Source organism: Musa acuminata, chromosome BXJ3-3, assembly GCF_036884655.1.
Source record: "Musa acuminata AAA Group cultivar baxijiao chromosome BXJ3-3, Cavendish_Baxijiao_AAA, whole genome shotgun sequence".
Taxonomy (NCBI): domain Eukaryota; kingdom Viridiplantae; phylum Streptophyta; class Magnoliopsida; order Zingiberales; family Musaceae; genus Musa; species Musa acuminata.
In genome coordinates this window covers 11756740-11768249 of record NC_088351.1, presented here as the reverse complement: position 1 = coordinate 11768249, position 11510 = coordinate 11756740, and the positions used below count along the sequence as shown (strand labels likewise).

At 44.1% G+C, this 11510-nt stretch overlaps 1 protein-coding gene across 1 annotated transcript; it reads left to right on the top strand.

Moving 5' to 3' along the window:
* Positions 1-559: 559 nt before the first annotated feature.
* Positions 560-2278, top strand: LOC135634383 (BAG family molecular chaperone regulator 1-like). The gene is made up of 4 exons (XM_065144817.1): positions 560-1046; positions 1146-1402; positions 1480-1626; positions 1701-2278. Exons 1-4 carry the CDS (start codon positions 818-820, stop codon positions 2022-2024), a joined length of 957 nt encoding a protein of 318 aa, XP_065000889.1. The 5' UTR covers positions 560-817; the 3' UTR covers positions 2025-2278.
* The last annotated feature ends 9232 nt before the right edge of the window (positions 2279-11510 follow it).

Genomic DNA, 11510 nt, shown 5'->3' with positions numbered 1-11510 from the left:
CGTGCTCGACGGCAGTGTCGGTGGCCTGGCTGGCGCGGCTCCCGCTGCAACGTATTCGTGCGACCGTGGGTCCACTTTTATTTGCAGTCGTGAGCCAGCCAGGTGAATTGAAGTGTCGAAGGTGTAATCCCTTTGACGTGGCATAATCCGGGCGGCTCCCACAGAGTTTGTTCGTCCTGATCGGCCAGAGGAGAAGAGAGTGCTACCGGGTTTCGGCGGTTCGTGTGCGCGCTCATAGAGAAGGTGTTACGTAGCGGTAAACGGCGGCCACAGGAGCCTTCGGGGCTGCAACAGCAAAGCGAACGGGGGGGTTGGTGGGAGACCTCTGTCACTATGATCGCTTTCGGTAATATTATGTTCACCTTTCTTCCCTCGTCTCTCTCTCTCTCTCTCTCTCTCTCTCTCTCTGTCTCGTTCTTCTTTGGGTTTTCATCGAGGAGGGGTAAGAGAAAAGGGCGAGGTCATCCATCAAACACCAGTTGGGCATTGTGTGGCCTCTCCATCTTGTTTGTGCTCCATATTTGTTCGCCTTGCGTATTGTCTTTGTTGGGTTGTGATTTGTTTAGTAATATATATATTCGCTTGTCTCCCAGTTGTTCTCCTCGTCTTTCCAACAGCAATCCATCCGACCTTCTTCCTTCCTTCGCCCTCCCTCTCTTCTCCTCTCCTCTCCTTCACCGAAACCGACGCTTGAGGTGGTCTACATCTTGAAGAGTATCCATCTGCGGGTTCCGGAATAAATCTCAGCAGGGGAGCCGTGGTATTGTTTGCTTTCTCTTCTGTGAATTCGCCGGATTTCGAAGATCTACGGACCAAAATGCGGTCGAGGACAGGAGGGAGAGCGGCGGCGGCGGCTTTCAGTCCGATCGAGGAGTCTCCGTCTGCGGAGAAGGCGGCGGAGTGGGAGGTCAGGCCGGGCGGCATGCTCGTCCAGATGCGCAACCCCGACGCCGACTTCACGGCCGCTCCCGTGCCCACCATCCGCGTCAAGGTCAAGTTCGGCGCCGTGTACCACGAGATCTATATCAGCTCCCAAGCCACCTTCGGTAAGACCTCGAACCTTTTCCTTGTGTCTTTTTCGTGCTTCTCCTGCTGTGGTGGGAAATTGATGAGGTGAGCGCGGCGGCGGCTGTGGTGGCTGTCAGGGGATCTGAAGATGGCGGTGTCGGCAAGGACGGGGGTGCACCCGCTGGACATGAAGCTGATGTACAAGAGCAAGGAGAGGGATTCGACGGCGTTCCTCGACATCGCCGGCGTGAAGGACAAGTCGAAGGTGGTGTTGGTGGAAGACCCCACGGCGCAGGCCAAACGCCTACTCGAGATACGCAAGACCGACAAGATGGAGAAGGCCGCCAAATCCATCTCCGCCATTAGCCTCGAGGTCGATCGACTCGCCACCAAGGTAGAGTCCCAAACCCACCACTTCCATGATCTTGGTAGGGTAGTCATTGATGAGCACCCCCTCTATGAATCGATCAGGTGTCGGCGCTGGAGGCGATTGCGAACAAAGGCGGGCGGGTGGTGGACAATGATGTGACCAATCTCACCGAGTCTTTGATGAATGAGCTGATCAAGTTGGACACCGTCGTCGCCGACGGGGATGTGAAGCTGCAGAGGAAAATGCAGGTCAGGTCAATCCTCCCCCTTTCCTCTGTTCAATCACCGTTACTGTTTGCTGATCGATGCTTTGCCGAGACCAGATCAAGAGAGTGCAGAAGTACGTGGAGACACTGGACGCGATCAAGATCAAGAACGCCACGCCGAGAGCAAAAGACCAGCCGCGACCGACACAGCATCCGGTTCAGGCTCAGCAGAGATGGGAGTTGCAGCAATCACGTAACCCATTTCAACAACAAGACCATCAGCAGCTGCTTCCGCAGAAGCAGTCGGTGGTGGCGACGACGAACTGGGAAACGTTTGATCTACTGACGCCATCCACCCCCACTGCCACCTCGGCCACCACCACGGCCGCCTCCACCGCGTCGTCCACGCCCCACGCTAGGTTCGACTGGGATCTATTTTGAAGGCCTGCCCGAGGAACTACTACTATTACATGCCCACCGAAGTATGTGTGACGATTACGTTTGGTTGCGCTTTTCTTCATTTGTGGACCAAATCCTGCACTTTCTTCATCTGCTCTATTACTATTCTTTGTGTGTATATGTCTGCCCTTGGGAGGAGGGGATTCATTCTGCATCATGAGAAATAATTGTTATTGATGATGATGATGTTCTATCTAGCATTTCAAAGTAGACAAAATGGCCATATTTATAGCGCAGGAGGAAGAGTTTTGTACAATATGGGACTTGTTGTGGGTTTGTTTATAAGCGCTATTGATTTGACCAGTAGTAAGTAGGTCAAATGATCAGAGATGCAATTAAAGAATTGATGCTGCCTCTCTTATCATTGACTTGATACGAGTTCATTATTTGGTCCATCCTCATGTTCCAGCGTGCATATCTTTTAGGGAGAAGGGCTGGCAATGAAGAGCAATGATGACAAGTGGGCTGGCTGGCTTTGGAATGTTTCACACCATGTTTTGCTGGTGGATCTGAGTGGAGATTTAAGTTGTTTCTTTTTTATTCCTCTGCTTTATGTTTCAGGAATCTTTTTAGCGGCCCTTTTCTACTCTTTGGTCGTGTGCCGTCTCGAGTACCTGTTTTGCGTATTTTCGAAACCGGCCCCGCGGTTTTAATTTTTTCCTTTGAAGGGATTTGCTACGATCCATTCGAAATAATGGTTTTAGTTTTTTTCTTTAGTCAAAGCCGTCTCTTTCAAATTAATGGATTTGCTACGATCCACTTGAAATTAAAAAAAAAAACAAATCCCCAATTTGGTCGGGTCATAGTTTCAAAAATATTAAAAATCAGATTGAACTTAGATTAAAAATATAAGAAAAATGATTTTTATCGTTTAGAGTGCTAACATTAAAAAAAATAAAGAGACTACAAAAAATATATAATCAAGCATAATGCCAAAATTATGATTTTTATAATTTTTAATTATATATATATATATATATATATATATATATATATATATATATATATATATATGTATGTATATGTATATGATAAGTGATAAAGATAAGATTTGATCCACAACTTTGCTATCAATAGTCATGGTATTTTTTAGCTAAATTGATTAATAGTTTTTAAAAAAATTAATCAGCTGAAATTTTGAATCATTAATTTTTGATAAATAAGTGTGCTACAACACATATTAAAATTTAAGATTTCGAATTTTCAAGTCTCACTAAATGGATTTGATACATCACTATCCTATCAATATCAATATTGTCATTCGAGTAATGATTGATGACCTGAGAGTCGATGGAATCACTGGCCAGTTTAATATCATTAATTACGCTGCTATGTACATGCCATTGAGAAGGCAAGCTCAGGATGGGTAAGGCTTGTCGGTACGTAACTTACAATGTGTAAGTAGTTCGATGGGGACCGGCGATCCGAATGTGCATCAATCTGTGCACTGCTGGACTAAGAGCAACATGTATCGTATCATAAACTATACATTATTGTGATGTCTTCAAGCAGATCGCTAGTTGAATGACAACAATTAGAGCAGAAAATAACTGTAAAGAAATAATTATATTTTTTATACAAATAAAATTAGGTGAATTTTTTTTTTTTTTTTAAAAACCTCTACTTTTCAGTACAGAGCACTCGTACAGAAATAATTATATTTCGCACAGAGCACTCGTAATTTAAAAAATTTTAAAAAAAATTAAAAAAAATTTCAACGGCGCCCCTTATATAACCAGCTAGCCTATGTGTATAACCCAGCTAGATTCACATAGGCTTAAATTGATGAAGAAATCGGTTTAACGTGAACCTATTTAAACCCAGTTTAAATGCAATCATAGATGTGTTTTTGTGTGGTTTTTCAATGATGCAAGTATTAGATTCGAATTTGATGATATATCCTTTATCACATAATTGACTAATGCTCAAGAGGTTATGTTTTAAACCATCAACTAACAAAACATCTTCAATAAAGAAGTTGGATTTATTACCTATGGTTCCTTTACCAATGATTTTACCCTTGTTGTTATCTCCGAAGGTGACATAGCCTTCGTCTATGCTAGTGAACTTAGGGAATTGAGATGGATCTCCGGTCATATGCCTTGAGCATCCACTATCAATGTACCATCTCTTGCTCCTAGCTTATGATGGTGTATGTCTCTCTTCTCCGATGGCCATTAAGGAGTAATGAGCAACTTGCTCGGTGTTGGACTCCTCTTCTTCGGATGCGCTCGAGTCATCCCACGTCGCTTTGAACGCCTTTTTTTTTATGTTCTCTTCTTGGCTTGGGGACAATCACTTTTGTAGTGTCCCAGCTTTTTGCACTTGTAGCAAATAACTTGGTCCTTTTTGGGTTCAAGTTTACTTTTTTTGTGTCACTTTTAAACTTGTTTCTTTTAATAAATTTTTTGAATTTCCTTGTTAGAAGTGTCAAGTCATCGTCATAGTCCTCATCACTTGAGTTTTCTCTCAAGTGGTCATCTAAAGTTCTAAGTGTCATATCCTTCCTGTTCTTTGGAAGGATGTCTTCTTACTCTTTATGAGCCTTGCAAGTCATTTCATAGGTCATTAATGACCCGATTAGTTCTTCAAGAGGGAAGTTGTTTAAATCTTTAGCCTCTTGAATAGCAGTGACTTTAGGGTCCCAACTCTTAGGAAGGGATCTTAGAATCTTATTTACGTACTCAAAATCCGAAAAACTTTTGCCAAGTCATTTTAGACCATTGACGACATCCGTGAAACGGGTGTACATGTCGCCAATAGTCTCGCTCAGTTTCATTCGAAAAAGTTCAAAAGAATGTATCAAAAGATTGATTTTTGACTCTTTCACTCTACTCATGCCTTCGTGAGTCACTTCGAGTGTATGCCAAATATCAAACGCGGTTTCACAAACCAAAACACGATTGAACTCATTTTTATCAAGCGCACAAAATAAGGCATTTATAGCCTTTGTATTAAGAGCGAAAGTCTTCTTCTCCAATTCATTCCAATCGATCATTGGAAGAGAAATCTTCGAAAATCCATTTTCGACAAGATTCCAAAGTTCAAAATCCATTGAAATAAGGAAGATCCTCATTCGGGTCTTCCAATAGGTGTAGTCCATCCCATTGTACATGGGTGGACGTATAATAGAGTGGCCCTCTTGGTTTTCGACGTATGTCATCTCTCTTGGATTTTAATCCGTTTGAGAGTGAACCGAGCTCTGATACCAATTGTTAGGATCAAGAGCACTAAGAGGGGGGGGGGGGGGGGGGGGGGGGCGTGGGGTGTGAATTAGTGCAGCGAAAAACTTTTGACGATTAAAACTGTGTTCATACGATGAAATCATTTCCGACGTAAAATCATTTTCAGAAACTTAACTTGAAAGCGAGTTCATAAGGAGTGCAACAAAAGTAATAAGGAGGTAAAGTACATATGGAGGTTTGCAGTAAGGTAAGTAGCAAGAAGAAATGCAAACCAGAGAGCACCGTAATTTTAGAGTGGTTCGGTTAATCTTGACCTACATCCACTTTTGGCTTCCTCCTCCGATGAGGTCACCGACATCCACTAGAGGCCTTCCTTCAATAGGTGAAGGCCAACCACCCCTTTACTGTTTCACTCCTTTTGACAGGCTTAGGAGACAACCCTTACAAACTTTTTTCTCCTCTCTTGAAAGATCAAAACTTGGAAGAAAAGAGGGAGGAGAACTTCTAGCCTTTACAACACTTTTGAGCTCTAAAAATCACAAAATAAGATTGGATTTTCGGTGCCCTTTCATGCAGGAAAGGGTGGGGTATCTATAGGCCCCAAACTGATTTGAATTTGAAGCTCAAAAATGTCATTTCCCGAATTTCCAGGGTCCTGGCGGTACTACCTCCTGACTGGGGCGGTACAACCACCTGGTAGCTCGGAGACTGAGCCTCTGGGCGGTGCCATTGCCTGACAAGGGCGGTTGCACCGCCTAGCCTCGCTCGGAGACTGAGCCCAGGCGGTGCCACCGCTTGACTGGGGTGGTTGCACCGCTTGGCAGAGCTCGGAGACCGAGCTCAAGCGGTTCCACCGCCTGTCAGGGGCGATTGCATCGCCCAGCCTAACTCGAAGATTGAGCCCTGGGTGGTGCCACCGCTAGCTAAGAAATCTGGGTTCGAATGGGCTGATCCATTCGGCCCAATTTGGGTCTATCAAGGGCCCAATTGCCCCAAGATTTAGTTAATGGGATCACCTCCCATTTCTAATTTAATCATCGTGCTAACTACGATTTTTCTTAAGACATTTACTATAACTTGCTCCGGTGCGTCAATCGCTTCTTTCGGCAAACTTCTGTCGATCATCCGATGAACCCTCGGTGATGCTCCTACGGACTTCCGACAAACTCCTGGACTTGCGATGATCCACTTGGCGAGTTCCAACGAGCTTCTTTTGGCAAGCTCCTGGACTTCTCAGATTTGTTCCCGTAGAACCTCCGATGACCGTCCGGACTTCCGTCGAACTTTCGAACTCCCAACGTGATCATAGTCTTGACTCCGGCACAACTCCTGCTGTATGTCTTACTTTCATCGTAGTTAATTCTGCACACTTATCTCAACATGTGGATTAGATAACAAATGACAATTGACTTCATCATCAAAATCCAAGATTCAACACTCATGACGCCAAGAGTGGATGATCCTCTATTGACACTCAATAGCCCTCGTAAGGTTGACTACCACTCCCAATGACCAGTTGTACTAGATGTTGAATCTCGTATTTTGATGATGAAACTACTTGATATATGTTTATGATTTAATCTGCGTTTTGAGTGACGCAGGATGCTTCGATCAGGATGAGACAATTAAAGCAGGAAAATCATGTTGTGCCGAAGGAACATGTCAGAAGATTGGACGTCGGGCCGGTGGATCGGTCGACGTATCGACAGAAGGCTTCGGGCTGTGGACTTGGGCATCGGGCCAAGAACAGCGGGTATTGTGCCAAGGATATCGGAGTTGCGGAGTCGACTGGCCGATTGGGCAATAAGCTGCAGAAGAGGACGATGCGCCGAAGAATCGGACGAAGCGTCGAGGGACCAATGACATGTCGGACAACTTGGTTAATTGCTTAGGATTAATTGTCTCGATCGAAGTTTTGTTTTGTTGTGCAGGATTAACTACGATGAAAGAAAGACAAGCAGCAGGTGTTGCGCCGGAGTCAAGATCATAATCACGTTGGGAGTTCGAGAGTTCGACGGAAGTTCGGACGGTCATCGGAGGTTCAGCGAGAACAGATCCGAGAAGTCCAGAAGCTTGCCAAGCGAAGCTCGTCGGAACTCGCCAAGTGGATCGTCGCAAAGTCCAGGAGTTTGCCGGAAGTCCGCAGGAGCATCACCGAGGGTTCATCGGATGATCGACGGAAGTTCGCCGGAAACTCGCCGGAAGAAGCGATTGACGTACCGAAGCAAAGCTGCAGAAATTGTCTTAGATTTAATCGTAGTTAGCACGGTGATTAAGTTAGAAATGGGAGGTGATCCCATTAGCTTAATCTTGGGGCAATTGGGCCCCTGAAGAACTCAAGTTGGGTCGAATGGTTCAACCCATTCGAACCCAAGTAGCTGTGGGAGGTGCAACCGCCCAGGCAGGGAGGTGCAACCACCCAGGCTAAGTCTCCCAGCGAGACTGGGCGGTGCAACCGCTCCAGCCAGGCGGTGCAACCGCCCAGGGCTCAGTCTCCAAGCGAGACTGGGCGGTGCAACCTCCTCTGTCAAGAGGTAGCACCGCCAGAGCTCAAGTTCCGAGCTCTGCCGAGAGGTGCAACCACCGAGCTTGGTCTTCGAGCTCTGGCAGAGAGGTGCAACCTCTTTGGACAGGTGATGCATCGCCTGAGCTCGGTCTTCGAGCTCTGGCAGAAAGGTGCAACCACCCCTGACAGAGAGGTGCATCCGCCTGAGCTCAGTCTTCGAGCTCTGCCAGGCGGTGCAACCTCTCCAGTCAAGAGGTGCAACCGCCTGATCCCGGAATTCCGGGATTTGATGGTTTTGAGCTCGAATTTTGAATTGGGTTGGGGCCTATAAATACCCCACCCATTCAGCACTGAAAAGATACAGACCTACACCGAAATCTTGATCTTTTCTGTGATTCTAAGAGCTCAAAAGTGTTGTAAAGCCTTTAAGTCTCCTCCTTCTGTTCTTCAAGTTTTCAGTTGTAAAGTGAGGAGAGAAAGGTCTGTAAAGGTTGTCTCCTGAGCCTGTCAAAAGGAGAGAAATTGTAAAAGGGCAGTTTGGCCTTCGCCTATTGAAGGAAAGCCCCTAGTTGACGTCGGCAACCTCGTCGGTGGAGGAAGCCAAAAGTGGAGTAGGTCAAGGCTGACCGAACCACTCTAAATCTCTGGTTTGCGTTTATTCTCAAGCACTTTATCATTACTGCAAACCTCCTTCATTACTACTGCTCTCTGCGCTTTCACGAACAAGTTCTAAGTGCTGTTCTTCTGAATCTGCATTCAGACGTAAATTCATATTTTCATACATTACAGTTTACGTTTACGTTTGATTCTGCAGAACTATCTTCCGTGCTTTTACGAACGAGCTTCTTTGCAGTTTACACTTACATTTTGATCCTATTGATAACTGCAAACTGTTCTCTACAATTTTACGAACGAGTTTCTACATTTAGACGTAAAACTGCATTCAGACGTAAATCGGCTTTCCTCGCACAATCATCAGATCTCAGTTCACGTTTACGTCTTGATTTCAACTGCATACTGCCTTCTGCGAGTATACAAACGAGTTTCAAAGTTTAGACGTAAATCTGCGTCTAGACGTAAAACTGCGTTTAGACGTAAATCTGCGTTTAGACGTAAATCTGAGTTTAGACGTAAATCTGAGTTTAGACGTAAATCTGCGTTTAGACGTAAAACTGCGTTTAGACGTAAATCTGCGTTTAGACGTAAATCTGCGTTTAGACGTAAAACTGCGTTTAGACGTAAATCTGAGTTTAGACGTAAACTGCGCTTAGACGCAAAACTGCGCTTAGACGCAATCTGCGCTTAGACGCAAACTGCACTTAGATACAAACTGAGAATTAGCTTTTGCATCATAATAGTTTTTGAACGAACGCAGCTTTTGGTTTTTAATCGCTGTAAGATTTCCGCTGCACTAATTCACCCCCCCCCTCTTAGTGCTCTCGATCCTAACAATTGGTATCAGAGCAAGGTTAACTCTCTAAAGGATTAAAACCCAAGAGAGATGGCTTACGCCGGAAACCAAGAGGGGCATTCTATTACACGTCCACCCATGTTCAGTGGAACGGACTACACCTACTGGAAGACCCGAATGAGGATCTTTCTTATTTCTATGGATTTTGAACTGTGGAACCTTGTTGAAAATGGATTTTCAAAATCTTCTCTTCCAATGATCGATTGGAACGATTTGGAGAAGAAGGCTTTCGCTCTTAATGCAAAGACTATGAATGCCTTATTTTGCGCACTTGATAAAAACGAGTTTAATCGTGTTTCAACTTGCGAAACTGCATTTGATATTTGGCACACACTTGAAGTGACCCACGAGGGCACAAGTAGAGTGAAAGAGTCAAAAATCAATATGTTGCTGCATTCTTTTGAACTTTTCCGAATGAAACCGAGTGAAACCATTGGCGACATGTTTACCCGTTTCACGGATGTCGTCAACGGTCTAAAAGGACTCGGAAAATTTTTTTCGGATTTTGAACTCGTAATAAAATACTAAGATCCCTTCCTAAAAGTTGGGATCCTAAAGTCACTGCCATTCAAGAGGCAAAAGATCTGCGCAACTTCCCTCTTGAAGAACTAATCGGGTCATTAATGACCTACGAAATGACTTGCAAAGCTCATGAAGAGCAAGAAGACATCCTTCCAAAGAACAGGAAGGATATGGCACTTAAAACTTCTGAATGCCACTTGAGAGAAAACTCAAGTGATGAGGACTGTGATGATGACTTGGCACTTTTGACAAGAAAGTTTAAGAAATTCTTCAAAAGAAACAAGTTTAAAAACGATGTGAAAAATAAACTTGAAACCAAGAAGGACCAAGTGATCTGCTACGAATGTAAAAAGCCGGGACACTACAAGAATGATTGTCCCCAAGTCAAAAGAAGAACATCAAAGAAAAAGGCTCTTCAAGCAACATGGGATGACTCGAGCGCATCTGAAGAAGAGGAGTCCAACACCGAGCAAGTTGCTCATTACGCCTTAATGGCCATCGGAGAAGAGGTAACGGATTTATTAGATGCTGATTTATCTTTCGATGAATTATTAAATGCCTTCAATGACTTATTTGACGAATGCAAGAGTATAAGTAGAAAATATAAATTGCTGAAAAAGATGCATGATAGTCTTACTTGTGAGTTTGATAAGTTAAAAGTCGAACATCATGATAGTTTAAATTCATGTATCAAATGTCATGATCTAGAAACTATGCAAAAAGAAAACCTGCTACTCAAGGACACCTTGAAGAAATTCGAGGTTGGTAGCAAGTCATTAAACATAATCCTTGCAAACAAGGGTCACATTCCCAAAAGAAGTGGGATTGGATTTGTGAGGAGTCCTCACCGAAATCCAACTACCTTTGTAAAAGGCCCCATCTTACATGTTCAACACCAAACCAAGTGCAACTTTTGTTGCAAATCTGGACACAAGACACATTGTTGTCCATTCAAGAAAATAAGTCCAAACAAATTAATTTGGGTTCCTAAAGGAACCATGATAAACTCTATGTAACATGATAGAAAATGTAGATCTATTTATGAGGCACCCAAAAGCAAATGGGTTCCTAAAGATCATCCCTTCCTATAAAAACATTAAAAGTCTAGGCCGGAGCAAGAAATAATATTCTGCTCCTTGACTCTCAATGGTCATAAACCAAGAATCAAAAAGGAACTCGCAACGCTTAAGTAACAAGTGGAAGTTGTGAAATCACAAATACGATACAACCTTATTAGAAACGTATGATATCCAAATTCACATAAATATGTCATGATCTTAAAAGGGATACCAAACATACCCCCCTGATCTTCAAAACCCGTTCATCTACGAATTAATTCTTGTAGAAACTAAATATATCATGATCTTAAAAGGGATACCAAACAAACATACGTATGCACGTTAAAAGATCTATCTTGATCGTACAAGAGCTTCTTCCTTAAATAAAAACTCATACGAAATCATCTAACAAACATTAATTGCTCTGAAACTCTCCTCAAGGCAAAGGCTCCCTAATCAAATCATATTAGGTGCTCACTGGCTGCAGGCGGTAGCACCTCTCCAGCTGGCGGTGGCACCTCCAGCTATCACGGGTTGCCAGAGGTTGCACCGCTCCAGCCAGAGGTGCAACCGCCAGCAGCTCTGCCCTTTAAACCCACACTAGGGCCGGCTAAGGAACCGACCCCAACTCACCCCCATTTCCTCCTCTACTCTTCCAAGTCTCCTCCATTCCCATTTCACTCCTCTAAGCCTTCCAAATACCTCCCATTTCGGAGCAAAACATCA